Source organism: Lithobates pipiens, unplaced genomic scaffold (assembly GCF_037356315.1).
Source record: "Lithobates pipiens isolate NorthernLeopardFrog02 unplaced genomic scaffold, aLitPip1_a1.2 Scaffold_8, whole genome shotgun sequence".
NCBI lineage: Eukaryota > Metazoa > Chordata > Amphibia > Anura > Ranidae > Lithobates > Lithobates pipiens.
The window spans coordinates 432,417,500-432,433,401 of NW_027507903.1; the positions used below are offsets into that span (position 1 = coordinate 432,417,500).

General features: G+C 44.0%; 1 protein-coding gene across 4 annotated transcripts in view; it reads right to left on the reverse strand.

The window, feature by feature from the left end:
• The window catches only part of RNF130 (ring finger protein 130), a 552,857-nt gene that overhangs the window by 400,543 nt on the left and 136,412 nt on the right, over positions 1-15,902 (reverse strand). For all 4 annotated transcript variants that reach the window (XM_077474312.1, XM_077474313.1, XM_077474314.1 and 1 more), the window contains exon 2: positions 8,800-8,994. In XM_077474312.1, the coding sequence (XP_077330438.1) occupies positions 8,800-8,994 (195 nt within the window). The remainder of the gene's footprint in view (positions 1-8,799; positions 8,995-15,902) is intronic.

Genomic DNA, 15,902 nt, shown 5'->3' on the forward strand with positions numbered 1-15,902 from the left:
TGTGTGTGTAGCTCTTTTGCTAGCGGAGGAGTCCGGCTTTCTTCCTCCCCGCCGCCGGCCTCTTCTCCCGACTTCGGGGGTCTTGTCCCCCTCTTCGGTTCTTCTGCCGGGCCACCGCGCCTGGTCCGGTGGCCCGGTCTTCTGTCGCCGTCTTCCGTTCTTCTGTCGCCGCCTTCGGTTCTTCTGCCGGGCCACCGCGCCTTCTTGTAGCTCTTTTACAGGCGGTGGCCCGGTCTTCTGTCGCCGTCGCCGCCTTCCGTTCTTGTTCTTCTTGTTCTTCTCCAGGCGATGTTGACACGTCGCTCCCTCCGGCCGGAATGCCAGAGCCGCCCTGCGCTGTGACTTATATAGTGACAATGGGGCGGGGTCACATGGTATATGTCACATGGGTTGATGTCACATGGTGACCCCGCCCCCTTACGATGTCATAGTCCCCATGTGACATCAACCCATGTGACCAACCCATGTGACATATACCATGTGACCCCGCCCCATTGTCACTATATAAGTGACCGCACAGCGCGTCCCCGGCATTCCGGCCGGAGAGCTCGTCGAGTCAACATCTCCAGGAGAAGAACAAGAAGAACAAGAAGAAGAACACGAACGGAAGGCGGCGACGGCGACAGAAGACCGGGCCACCGCCTGTAAAAGAGCTACAAGAAGGCGCGGTGGCCCGGCAGAAGAACCGAAGGCGGCGACAGAAGAACGGAAGACGGCGACAGAAGACCGGGCCACCGGACCAGGCGCGGTGGCCCGGCAGAAGAACCGAAGAGGGGGACAAGACCCCCGAAGTCGGGAGAAGAGGCCGGCGGCGGGGAGGAAGAAAGCCGGACTCCTCCGCTGGCAAAAGAGCTACACACACATAGCGGAGGAGTCCGGCGAGAAGACCCCCGAAGACGGAAGACCCCCGGCTGTGCAATAAAATATTTTTTCCCCCTGTGTTGTGTTTTTATTTGTACTTTATTTCACAGGTGAATGGGTAGGGGTACATTGTACCCCATACTCATTCACATAGGGTGGGGGGCCGGTATCCGGGGGCCCCCTTCTTAAAGGGGGCTCCCGGATTCCGATAAGCCCCCCGCCCGCAGACCCCGACAACCAACGGCCAGGGTTGTCGGGAAGAGGCCCTTGTCCTCATCAACATGGGGACAAGGTGCTTTGGGGTGGGGGGGCCGCGCGGCCCCCCCCTTCCCCAAGGCACCCCCCCATGTTGAGGGCACGCGGCCTGGTACGGCTCAGGAGGGGGGGCGCGCTCGCTCGCCCCCCTTTCCTGGCCGGCCGGGTAGCGTGCTCGGACAAGGGTCTGGTGTGGACTTGGGGGGAACCCCCACGCCGATTTTTTTCGGCGTTGGGGTTCCCCTTTAAGCCCATTCCAGGCGGCGGAGCCCGCGACGTCTCCTTCGCGGGCCCCGCCTACCTGTACACGCGCTCGAAATGGGCGGACTTTCCGAGCGGGAACAGTCCGCTCATTTCGAAAGTACAGCGGACAAGCCCACACACGGGCGGACTGTTCGCTCAAACACAGTTTCAGCGGACAGTTTTTCGGAATTTCCGAAAGACATTGTCCGTCCAACTGTCCGCTGAAACTGTCCGCTGAAAGCCCACACACGAGCGGACTGTCCGCCCAAACACTGTTCAGCGGACAAGGTTGGGCGAACAGTCCGCCCGTGTGTACGCGGCCTAAAACATGCAGTCTGGAGAAAGCACCATTCAAACCTGAAACAGCTGAAGCCGTTATCGCAAGAGGAGAGAGCAAAAGTACCTAACCCGGTGGTGCAAATATCTCATTAAAACCTAGTGAAATCAGTTATTTGCAGATTCCCTTTAAGGGTTATGTAAAAAAATATTAAGTTAAGAGCCCCATAATTTCCTGTCTATGGCATTTTCGTTTGTTTTCTCATTTAAAATATTCAGTTGAATCAAAAAAGCAGGTGGAAAAATTTGACCAAACAGTGTCTGCAGCCAATCAGCCGATATCCATTGTTCAAGTAATCTGACAGCTGCAAATGCCGGCTGTCAAAATACAATAATCAGCAGTGGGATTCATCCATTCATACTATTTAGTGTCTACTAAAATAATTACGTGTATGGCCAGCTTCACTATACTCCTGTCTCACGAGTTGGAAGTGTGTGGACGTTGATAGTATTTTTCCACACGGTGTAACAGAGAACAGTAGCTCCCATTCAAGTCTATGCCGACCTGGTGCAAATCAGCAGGGGAAATACAAAGAGCTGCTGCAGAATAAAGGAACACATGTAATACAATTTCAGGGATCATATAGGTTGCGTTATTATTGTTGCAGTAATTGCTGATTTGAGTTTTTACATGCTTCCTCTTTCTTATTTTTGATTTAAATGTAGGAGATTTGTAGAAAAGGCCCTAGAGGAAAAGCAGATTATCCAACACAGTCATGCTGTCTCACTGCTTAGCAACTGTTAAGATAGCAAATCACCCATACTGGGAGAGGACTGTATTCTTTTACAAGGGCTTTTATTTGAAAAATAATTCAGACAGATTAGGTTAACATTGAGATGGTTACATTATATATGGCAATCCTAACAAAGGGATAAAACAAAAAAAATTCTATAACTTCCAAGTTCAACTTATCATAGTAATAAAGTTGCATGATGAACTAAAGCACAGACATCCGGGCATAATTAGCCACTTCAGCCCCGGAAGGATTTACCCCCTTCCTGACCAGAGCACTTTTTGCGATTTGGCGCTGCATTGCTTTAACTGACAATTGCGCAGTCGTGCGATGTTGTACCCAAGCAAAATCTACGTATTTTTTGCGCTATATACAAAAAAAAAGCGACAATTTAGAAAAAAAAAATGCATTCTTTTTTACTTTTTGCTATAATAAATATCCCCAAAAAATATATTAAAAAAAAGGTTTTTTTTCCTCAGTTTAGGCCGATACGTATTCTTTGACATATTTTTGGTTAAAAAAACGCAATAAACGTTTATTGATTGGTTTGCGCAAACGTTATAGCGTCTACAAAATAGGGGATAGATTTATGGCATTTTTATTATTAATTTTTTTTTTTACTAGTAATGGTGACATTCAGCGATTTTTATGATGACTGCGACATTATAGCAGACACGTCAGACTATTTTGACACATTTTTGGGACCATTGGCATTAATACAGCGATCAATGCTATAAAATTGCATTGATTACTGTAAAAATTTCACTGGCAGTGAAGGGGATAACCACTAGGGGGCGGGGAGGGGTTAAGTGTGTCCTGGGGCGTGTTTCTAACTGTCTGGGGGATGGGCTAGCAGTGACACGACACTGATCACTGCTCCCGACAGGGAGAGCTGATCAGTGTCCGGTCACTAGGCAGAACGGGAACGGGGAGATGCTTGGTCCCGCGGGCACGGTCACGGAGTTCATACGTGCATGGCAGGAAATTCAAGGTAATGCACGGGTATGTTACTTTGCCCAGCCGTGTCATTCTGCTGACGTAAAGACGTAAATATACAGGCGCCGGTCGGCAAGCGGTTAAGGATCGCAAAACTTTCAAACATGTCAACATTGGATGTCCGTACGGGCAAGTATACAATATATTGTTAGAAGGATGTGATCACTGTAACCATCCACACCCAAGCCATGCCCTAAAGCCTGGTGGAATGAAGGCCTCATGTACACTGCTGCTGCTAAACGGATGTTTAGGAGCAGTTGGGCATTTTTTTCAACGGCTCCTGAACTCTCCTCTGTTATCTTATCAGTACGTGTACACAGGGTCGTTTATAGTTGTTTCTAGGCAGTTGAGTTTAGAGGACTTTTTTGGAAAGCAAAAAAATTTGCTCAGATGCTGACTTTAGAGGCATTTCAAGGTAACTCGTTTTTAGCTGCGTTTCGTTCACAGGCGTTTTTCATTTTTGCTTATTTTTTTTCAAATGCTTCTAAAACACAAACGCAGCAAAACGCCGCTAAACGTAACACATAAACACACCAAAACGGGCATTTTAACTGTGGGTTACTATCTGTCAAGTTAAATCGTTCAGGAGAGGTTGTAAAAACATCCTTTATACATTAAGCCTAAAAGTAAGCATGCACAAAGAAAAACTGGATACGAAAACTGAGAAATAGAAAGATAAAGGAGGTTCAAAAAAAAAAAAAAGAGAGAGAGCACTAGGAGGAAAAGAAAGAGAAGAAGAGTCCTATGGGGTGTTCGCCGGACAGTAGCTAAATTGAAAGAAACTTGTTATCAAATCTGGAAGGTTGGATATATGCATTCCACAGTTGCCATGAAATAGCTTGTGTGCATCTGAGGCTAATGTGGTCCGCTTCTCGCTTACCAAGATATCGTTCATATGATTCTTAACTGCTTCAAAGCTGAGTAGAGGAGTTTTCCAAGCCCTCGTTATGGTCAACTTAGTTGCAGTAAAAAGATGCAAGGCCAGCTGGCCTTCTAGGCGGAACAATTCTGCAATCGGTTTGGTAAGGATCCCTTTTGATGTTGGTGTGGAGTATGTTGTTACAGAGAAGGATATATACTCTAACCCAGGGATCTCCAAACTATGGCCCTGCAGTTGTGGAACTACACGTCCCGTGAGGCATTGTAAAACTCTGACATTCACAGACATTGGTAGGCATGATGGGAATTGTAGTTCCTGAACAACTGGAGGGCCACAGTTCGGAGACCCCTGCTCTAACCCATAGTCTGCATACTACATATGGAAAAGACCACCAGTGTGTGTTTTTTTAACTCATAAAAGTGTATTTTTTTCCAAATTGCGTTTGAAAGACTACTGCTCAAATACAGTGCGACATAAAATATTGAAACCATCTGCATTTTTTTCTCTAAGTGCTAAAAAAAATTATATGTAATGTTTGGGGGTTTCAAGTCATTTTCTAGCAAAAAATACTGATTTTAACTTGTAAGCAAGAAGTGTCAGAAAAAGGCTAAGGCCCCTTTCACTCTGCCGTGACTTGAAAGTTGTGAGATTTCACGGCCGCGATTTTGGGAATGCCTGTGTAAACTTGAGGTCAATGGACCTCAACTTGCATCAATGTCAGTCCAAAGCAGTACAGGGACTACTTTAAAGTTGGTGCGACTTTAAGTCGCACAGATATGAATGGTACTCATTGGATGACTTGTCATTCAACTATGCAGTCCCAAGTCACACAAGTGTGAAAGGGGCCTTAGGCATGAAGGGATTAAGGATTAAAGCACAACTGCAAAGCAGGAAGTAGAACCTTAGTAATGTAATGAGAAAATATGGTTGCTCCCCCATGTGAACATATAAATCACAAATCATATGTAGATACACATTGGATAAAAGGAGAAACATTCCATTGATAAAATTATTTCCTAATCTCTTATATAAGAATATATATTCCCTTTAAAGTTGGACCTCAGGCAAAAGGCTAAATGCACAGATGAGAAGCATAAATGAGAGTTTAACGTGCCAAAGGATTTATTCACAGCACAGCCCTGTCTGTCAGGCCCCAATTGTCCTCTGCTGCATTTAATAAACATCAACATGTCCTGTGTCTGGACAGTAAAAAGAGAAGCATCAGACTGATGAAGCAGACATTCTGCCCCCTCCTACTTTAACCATATTGTTTTAGTCCATCAGCACAACTGACTGACTCCTGCCAGTGCTGCCTCTCCTTCTCTTAGCATTTCTATAGAGCAGAGGTACTCAACCTTTTGAAAAGCAAGGGCCACTTGAAGTGGTTCTAAAGGCTGAAGTTTTTTTTACCCTCATGCATTCTATACATGAAAGTAAAAAACCTTCCCTGTGACCCCCCCCCCCTTTCAATCCAGCGAAGTGCACAAGAGCATCGTCTCTCTAGGGACTCTCCTTCATTGGCTGAGACAGCCATTGGCTCCCGCTGCCGTCTATCACAGCCGGTAATCCAATGAGGAGAAAAAGGGCAGACAGGCAGAGCAGCGGCTTAGGGGCAAGTCTGTTTGGATGCCTCCATTGCAAGCTGCTTGCTCTGGGGGCACTCGACAGGAGGAAGGGGCTAAAAAAAAATTGCCTTTAATATTACTTTAAAGTGGATGTAAACCTGATTCCTGAAATTTGACCTGGGCACATGTATTTCTAGTGTTTTATTATCTCTCTCCAAAGTACCAAGTCCCGTGTGTTTCTGCTGCTCTGTTCCTCTGTTATCAGCACAACTTATGACACGCTCCCCCTCAACCGAGATAAAACCAGCCTGAAATGTGTGATTAGCAGAGAGCTTGTCTTGTCATGGCACAGCTCTGCACATTCCTTCCTTCCTTTGCCTATGTATGCCTTTCCTCCAATCAGCTGTCTTGGCTGTATGCCAATAATCCACTCCCAGTGCTAAACAGAAAGACAAAATCTCTAACAGGATGTGCACTTTCTAAAGAATATAGCAATTTGAAGACAGCAGATATACGTGTAAAAAACTTGTAGAGAGATTTGTTTCATGTCTGTGTATCATCTGAGGCCATTCACTTCACTGGGTATAAGTGAGGGTTTACATCCACTTTAAGTGATTCAGTAACTGGTCCCGGACCACAATGAAATGAAATGGTTCAGAATTTAATTTTTTTTTAATTATGAATAGCTGAATTAGATTTTAAACAACAATCAGGCTTATTTCCCTGATGTTTACCCACCATTTAAATCACAATAACAAAAAGAAAGCGTACATGAAACTCGTGTGAAACATTGTCTTGGGTCACTTTTTACATAGGTGGCGCAGCTTAGTGGCTTTCCACCGGGTGAGCTGCGCTTTGCAATAAACTTCTATCACATCTTGCGGGTGAGGTGCGTATTCAGAAAGCGCACCAAAGCTGTAGAATAGAAGATTATGATTCAGTGTAACCTACGGGAACCTGCAGTGCTGCACCCGCAGGTCAGTGTGAAAGAAACCTAATAGTCGTTATCCCTTCTATAGGTGCGAATATGCACATTGCAATGCGCAGTGTATGTGACGTTTGTTACACTGATCTTCTTTTCCACTTGCAGCTGCTGCTGGCATTTCTCTCCAGGCTGCTAGAAAGGAGTGTATTTTGTATCACTCCTCCTGTGACAGCAGCTAGCGCTACAGAGGAAGCATTGGCTTATGCGGTACCTGCTTCCTCCACGGACGCCTGCTGCTTCTGCTGCCGGCGCTGGCTCACTGCACCCTGAAGCTTTTGGATGGTGGGTCGGCAAAGCCCAAATCGAGATCAATGGGTTGCCAACCCCAGGTATGCGCTTCCCTTGTTTGAGGTTGTGGGCCACATCAGAGGGCTCAGGTTGAGCACCCCTGCTGGAGGGGGACTGCAATAAGCTGATATGTCAAATTCTGTTCTCACAGCACTTGCTTTTATAAAAAAATAAAAAATAAGTGTAATCCATTTATTTGGTAATGCAGAGCGGTATTGAAGACTTTAAAATCTGCCTGGAGTTCAGCTTTAAAACCATGTCCAATTATTATTGTATCATGACAGCTGGTAACTCTGAGATAAGATTATCACAACCACCAAAAAAAGGCGGTGGTGGGGGTGGGGGGCGTGACTGATGGGGCGGTGGGGGTGGAATAAGAAAGTGTCTGGTGAAAAACAAACAGCAAAAGTTGGCAGCTGCTGTCAAAGATGAGCCTATAGGCAGCCTGAGTTTATAGACCAGGGATATGCAATTAGTGGACCTCCAGCTGTTGCAGAACTACAAGTCCCATGAGGCATAGCAAGACTCTGACAGCCACAAGCATGATGCCCAGAGGCAGAGGCATGATGGGACTAGTTTTGCAACAACTGGTGCATATCCCTGTTATAGAACTTAGAGGGTCCATAATAAGTCCAGTTGTGTTCCCAATGCATTGGGCTGATATGAAACTCAGGCTGGCTATGACTACCATGGGGAAGGATGACTAGTGCTTTCGGCTGTGAAAAATCACCCATCAATGCTCACGGTAATTTTCAAATTAGTTGGAAAATGTGTAATAATCTTTACATGTCTATAGATACCTCAGGAGCCCATCCGAGTACCAAAATTCAACAATTGTTACAGAGGATCAGATACAAGTCAGGCCTTGCATGGGGTAAGGCCTGAAGGTCCACAGTTATACAAACCCCCCTGCCTTCCAAACAAAAAATGGCTTTACTTACCTTTGCAGCACTTCCTCACTGCTCCTTTCTGTATAGCAGCTACCACAAAATAAACCCAGTGCTTTCAGGTATGGGGGGGGGGGGGGGTATGTGATCCCCTCCCATGTTGCAGTGCTCAGGCCTGAGACTCTGTTCGCAATGCCCAAAAATTGTTATATGACTTAGGGCAGGGGTCTCCAAACTACGGCCCTCTGTTCAGGAACTACAATTCCCGTCATGCCTGCGAATGTCAAAGTTTTATAATGCCTCATGGGACGTGTAGTTCCGCAACAGCTGGAGGGCCGTAGTTTGGAGATCCCTGACTTAGGGTCATAGCATCAACCCTGTGTAAGTTATGTTGGTTATTTTGCTGACACAAAAGAGAAGAAGCAGGGGGTGCTGGGATATTGAGTATAACTGGATCAGGAGATTTGACATAAAGGGCTCTTTAAGAGAGAAACAAAGCAAATATCTTAACCAGTGGCCATGTCAAAAATAATATTGTTCTGTTGCATAAATGTAAGTGCATTAAGACCAGATGGTGAGGTCTCCTCACTTATTGTCAGTAAACAACGTCAGCCTTTCTATAGTCCTTTTGCATGTTGCAGGACTGATGCATAAAATATACATACTGTGTTACCATAAAGGAAAGGAACCAACATCCTATAGTGTTAAGTCATCAATATACAGATCTACTTTTAGGCTTACCAAGCATGCATTAATAATCTCAATATACCTGGATGTGTCATGGTCACAGTATCTTCATTAGAATTATTGTTGTAGATGACCACAGCTGTAGCATTGTGGGATGCGGCTCGAAGAATCTTTTCTTTAAAGGTACAGTTCCCACGCTGTAGAAGTGCAATCCAATGCTTGGTGTTAGGAGGCACAGGAAAACGAATATGAGAGTCACAACCTTGTCGATCTGGAGCTAGGCAGAGGGGAAAAAAATGGCAGAAAATCAAAACGCTGTTATTTACGATAATTGGGTAAAAAACTAAAAAAAAAATTGTTTTTGTTTTCACATGCAGACACATTACCTTTATACTTAATCTAGATAAAACACATCAAATTCAAATATTCAGTCAGTTTAAAGTAGACCTCTTACTCTAAATAAAAACGTGCTTTCTATCCCTTCTCAATCTCACATCCTCAGTGCCTGCAGACCTCCAACAGCAGCAGGCCATGCATTGGAGGAAAAAGCAGGGATCTGACTTACAATGGTCTACAAACATGCATTTTTGTCTCCGGTAAATATGCATCCTTGGCATATGGAACAACAAGGAAGCACTTGGGCAAAAGCTTTTTTGGAGAAAAATAGCCTTCTTTGTAGCCTGAGAATGTGTGGCCTTGGGATGTCTGTCTGTTTCATATCAAAGCAGCTAGCCAAGTCTGGCAAAAAAATTAAAAATCTGAAAAATCTCTATTACTGAAAGGTTGAAAATGTGGACATTTCCTGTAAAAGATATGTGTACCCCTCCAGCGTCCCCCCCACTGATGTATACTGGTCTGAACATATTTGTATAGTATATTATGGGCCCATTCACACAGATACATTTCATTTCCAGTTTTATGTGCATTGTTTCTATCCAAAAAAAAAAACAAAAAAAAAAACACCTCAGCAATTTTGTTCCCATCTTAATAAAAAAGATCTCACTGTTTTTCTCGAGAGTCTGCCAGGAGAGGATTGCTTTATTATTTCATGGTCAGTCTGTAAACAGACCCCCATATTGCATTTTTCAAGGAGTAATTTAAACGTCTTATTTCTGTGTTGAATAAAAATCAAGCCTTGCAGACTATTAAAAAAAAAAAAAATGCACTTTTATATAAACAAACATTTCAGCAAGTGTAATGAAGCTCTTTGTTCTTCCAACCTGCTGCTCATCCATCACCTTAGAGAAAACGCAGAAAAATATCTAGAAATCACTTTGCAATTATACCACGCTGATTCGGTGACCGAGAAGAAAGAACGTCTCTTCCTCCCTTTTGTAGCGTGTTCTTTAATTGTGATTAAAGCGAAAATAATGTTATGGGCAGCAATGACTAAAGAGCCGATTTGCATCGCTATTTGATGTTCGGATATTCAATTAACTGTCAAATGACAACATGGCCACTTAGGAAATATTGGCTATTTGAAATTCAGGCAAACAGCAACTTCACAGAAAAAAAAAAAAAAAATGTATTAAGAAGAAAGCTAGGCAAATGTGTGTGTATATTATATATTATATATATATACATATATATATATATATATATATATATATATATATATATATATATATATATATATATAAAATACACGTGTTGATATTCACTGAAAAAGGTACTAAATAGTACCTATAGTAGTCCCTTGCAACCTGATCACCCTGCTTTGTTACCCTTTGATAGGAGAAACATGGAGGCAGCCATTGCGGACTTCCTCGTAAAACTGCCAGTTGCCTGTCAAGTGGACACTGTTGTGTCAGTTCTTTAAGTCACTAACCTGATACAAGTATGCAGATCAGGACATTTGATCTCCTCCAACTCACCCGATTATACTTCTGTACTAGAGACTCAAAGTACAAAAGCTGATGGGTCAGCCAACAGCCTGTTAACCAGCATTCTAAAAAACGGTCAGCAGTTGCAGTCTACATATTTTTGTCATGACAACATTCTTGCCAATATCTTCATCCCAGTGCCTGGGACACTGTCACCCCCAGCCTTGGGCCACAGGGGATACACCCACCCAGCGCAGATCACGTCCACTTTCCGGGTGGTCCTGCCCAAAACACAACTAATTTCTGGGCAGTCCTGTCCGTAATAATGGAACCACCCACTCATGACCACAATCCCCATAGCAAATACCCTTTTTTGCATTTCTGTTCATGACCTATAACCTAAATAAAAGAAGTTGGTTTTGCACAGAGTGGCCCCGATCCTCCTCTTCTGGTGTCCCTCAGTGGCACTCATGGCTCCTCCTCTTCTCGAGTGCCCTGTTGGAGAGCTGCTCTATTGACAGACAGCAAGACTTAAACCCCCCCATGGCATTGGATTTAATTGACAGCAGCGGAAGTCAATGGCTGCGCTGCTGTCAATCTATCCAATCAGGACCTGAGTCATCAGCTGGTGTGCTCATCCCCATCGCTGGAAACACCAGGTTCAGGTAAGTAAAGGGGGGCTCTAGGGGGAAGCTGCATCACAGGTGGTTTTTCACCTTAATGCATAGAATGCATTAAGGTGAAAAACCACAAGGGTGTACAACCCCTTTAAGTAAGTTTGTTCGTATGACAGCCAGGCAACTAGCATTTGTAGAAGGGGAACCAGTAAGGACAGTTTCCAGGTTCCTCCTATGACAGAAATCCTTTAGGATTTATAAAGTAACAGAAGCCAATAGATAAGTTCACTGCAGAAACCATGTCTCTGGTATCCTACGGCAGCTGATCACATGACCAAATGCCTAGGTATGTAGTCAAACAATCTCTGTAAGAAGTGGAAGATCTGAGACTGGCTGATCCTTTCCTCTTAGCAGAGATCACATTATTATTAGATATCTAGATATTTCATAACATGACTAACCACTGTGGATGCCACAGCATAAGTTTCTGTCATCAAGGTATTTCGCAAAATCTGCATCCTTCTACAAATTTAAAGGAAAACTCTGGTTAAGTAAATTATGATGGACCTGAACACATTCATTTGCTAGGCGCTACATTTTAATTCCAAAACGCATTTTGTCCAACATTTTGTAGCTCCTCTGGTGTCCCTCCTTAATTTGCACGTGCCATAGTACTTTATTACCAGGGTCATGTTGAAGGGTAAGAACGGTGTGGTGACATAGTGAGTCATTGCTACGGTACCCAGGACGTAGCACTACAAGAATTGCCTGGGTTCTGGTCCATGCGATTTATACCCAAAGTTGCAAATAGGGATTCACCGTTACAAATTTTTTAAGACAGAGTACAAATACCGATACTTTTTCTCAAGTACTCATTGATACCAATTACGATATCCATTTAGCCCTTGGATGCATTTAGCCCGGTTTCACATATGTGTGGTCAGATTTTGACATCAGTATTTCAGCCCCCTCCAGTGAGACTTTGTTCAGTGGTTCAGGTGCGATTCAAGTGCAAATTGTCCAAGTGTATGACAACGGAAATAGCATCTGAAATGTGCTCCAAATTGTACCGGACTCTTTTGAAAAACGCTTGGCAGCCAGACCGCACATATGTGAACTGACGCCATTAAAAAGGCTGCAGGTTCACACGTCATGCGAATCGGATGCAGTTCAAAATGCATCCAATTTGTACATATGTGAACTGATCTGCAGACTTGAAGATATCGGTTTTAGTATTGGAGCATTTGCACGAGTGCAAATGCTTAGTATCAGTGCAACACTAATTTCAAATATACGTATAGAGTAAAATGGCATTTAAAAGGTATTCGTGCAATGAAATTCTGTTTTAAGAGTAAAGGGCGTTTTAATGAAGCTCGTGGCTGCAAAAAAGTACAATGATTGTAAAGGTGCACTGCTGGAGGGTACCCACCCAGCAGTGCACTTCCCACACACAGCTCTACAGATTGTAAGTAACCCAAGAGAGCTTTATCCAATCTCGTTGGTCTATGGTCCTTATGGCAATTTTATATCATATTTCAGATCACATGCCCGCTCTAATTTTATTTACACACACACACACACACATATATACACACACACTCTAATGCCGCGTACACACAATCGGAATTCCGGACAGAAAAAGACCGATGAGAGCTTTTCATTGGAAAATGCGACCGTGTGTATGCTCCTTCAGAATTTAGCTGTCCGAATTCCCGCAAGCAAAAAATTGATGGCATGTTCTCAATTTTCCCAACGGAAAAACTTTCTATCGGAAATTCCAATCGTGTGTATGCAATTCTGACGCGCCAAAAATCACGCATGTTCAGATTAAACTAAGAGATGGAAGCTATTGGCTACTGGCTAAATGTCATCCATTCACAGAGATTTGCAGTGGAGCACAAGTGTGATGATGTCATCACACTCGTAGTCTACTGATACTTCTTCCAGCTCCATAACTGAAGATATGGACCTGGGGCGGGAGTTGAAGCCTGCAGGTGCAATGTCTCTGTAATACACCAAATGTTTTTTTGCAATGCTTTGCAGGCCCCAAAAGTAAAAATAAATGCAATTTTTTTTTTTAAATGGGTGTAATTATTATTATTATGTATTTGACTATGCCTTGAAATTGTGAATTGGCGTCTCATGCAGTGGTACACTCAAATGCCTTCTAGACCTGTGGCACATGAAACAATGCTTCCAGGAACAGAAAGTGTGCATACTATTGTGCATTATCGTTTCATAATCTTCACAGTGACCAATACAAAAGCTGCCCTTACTGATCAATTTCTGAAAAAAGAATAAGACTTGCAACTCTGAAATTGAATATGAAGAGAACTGAAGTGCAGAACATTTTTAGCACCTCTTTGGGCTTCCCCTGAAGTCTAGGGCCCTAGGCAGCTGCCTGTGCTGTTTTTATCAGTCACTGGGTAGGTATTGACACTATGGGGAAAAAAATAAAATGCGATTCCAAAACTAGTCATGCTCCTGCCCGAATTTGCCTAGCGGAAAACACTAGAACTAGGACGTACAAAATAATGACAGCACATTAAAATCCAGATCATGTGCAACCTGCAGCTGCCGCTTGCTCTCAGTCTCTGGCCAATTTCTCATTTTCAGCCTGAATGCTGGCGTTAACACACCAACATTACCAGTCCCCCCCCCCCCTTCTCCTTCTAGTTTGCATGTAGTAAATAAATAATCACTGGCCAACCTGCAAGATGATCAAATATCAAAACTGTCCTTGGTATGCATAAAAACAAAACAAAAAGAAAACATCATTCAGTCGGAAACATGCGGCAAGAGAAATTAGAACAAGCTGGCACGCTGGCAGCTTCTTGGCATAAGGGGCTCACTAGCGCTGAAATGTGTCAGTGAGAAGAACTGACCTCTGGCTCAAGAGTGTGCAAACTTCAGCAAAGCAGCTTCTGCTGGAAACTTATGTTCATCAGCGAGTCTGCAAGGGCATAATCAGGGGCATTGCACTGGGACAGCTTGTTGTTAAAGGATAAGTACACTTTCAAAGTGAACTTAGGTTACTTCCTCCCCCCACCTCACCCCCCCCCCCCCCCTCCACCAGCCTAAAACACTGCCCCAGATGTATTCTTATCTCCATCTCACAGCAATGTTTAGATCCTATAAGGAAAGCCATGTCTACACAGGCAGCACTAATGGGCACTGAGAGGTGGCACTGATGATCACTGATGGGCACTGGTAGGCGATACGGATAGGCAGCACTGATGGGCATTGATTGGCAGCACCCTTGTAACTGATGGGTGGCACTGCAGGCCCTGGTAGGTTGCACAGCAGGCACTGGCAGCTCACACTGGTGGGCACAGAAAATGCAGCCACGGCTGTATAAGGGGCCCGTATCCCTCTGACAGAAGCTGGTGAACGTTTTTTTCCCCCCTCACGCTGACAGCATGAGGAAAAAAAAATACAGATTACCGAGCTTCTGTTTACATCAGATGATCAGAATCATTGGCTGACAGCTGATCACATGGTAAGGGGCCGGAATCGACCCTACTCAGATTTTTGATCAGCCGACTCTCGGCTGATCACAGAGAGGGTCGCACAGACAGTGCTTGCTTAGGAGGACGTCCATGGACACCCTCCCGCCAATTAAGGCCCATACTGTAGCTGTCTTTCAGCTATAGCGCGGGCGGCATGTAGTTAATGGTTGTTCTATAGTGTTAAATGGCAAGTTTTCAGTGAACTTGTCCTTTAATACACCCCTCCAACCCCAAGGTGCAGATGCCATGCTAATTGCTAAGCTTTCTCCCCATTCCAGCAACTGTCACTGTGCAGCCTAGCCTGGCACTACACAGCCCTGTTGGCTCCTCTTCTTAGAGTGCATACACACAATGGCCCCTATTAAGCCATATTCTGCCGAATACTGCTTACCCACAGGAATAGGGCAGAGGCACAAGTGGTTCCCTCACCAGCATAGCTACCCCTCTTCTTCTCTCCCAGCAGGCCCAGCATCCTCCAGCCTTCTTATCTCTAATATAAATGCAGAGCTGGAGTTCTGGAAAGGGTAGCAATAGAGAGAACTGGGCTGCTGGAAAAACCATTTAAATGACTTTAGGGCTTCTACTGTTAAACTGGAAATAAACTGCATCTGAGCGCCACAAAACAAAAAACACTAATATTTTGTTTTATATTCAAAGCAAATTCCCCCATCCATGCATGTCTCCACCTTTTATTTTATGGAGAAATCACTTTGAAAAAACACCACCGTAGTATTTCTGGCTGTGGCCATATTGAGTAAGGGCATATGAATCATGGAGCATTTACTTCCTGGAATCCATCTGCCTTAGCTCAGGCATGCAGGCCAGGCAGGAGGGTGTGTTTAGCTCAGAAAGCCTCTCCTCCCCAGCAGAAGACTCATGGGATGTATGACATCATTTGTTTAGGCCTAGAAACCAGGAAGTAACTGAATTAATGTAAAAAAAAACAAAAAAACAAGTAACTATAATATACCTTCCTATTCATTTACTAATGTAAAGTGAAGTTCCGCTGTAAATTTGAATATGAATAACCTCATAGTGCTTGCAGCTACAGGAGGTGAGTGGGGAGTTTTTGTTTATTTTTTTATCAAAAAATGCACCCTTGAAGTGGGAGCTTTAGATGGACATCACTGGCAGGCTCACTAGGAATTTGTGGGACTTTGCAAAGAAAGCTGTAGGTGCACTTATAATTAAAGTGATTGTAAAGCCTCTTTTTTTTTTTTTTATAAAAACAAGCAT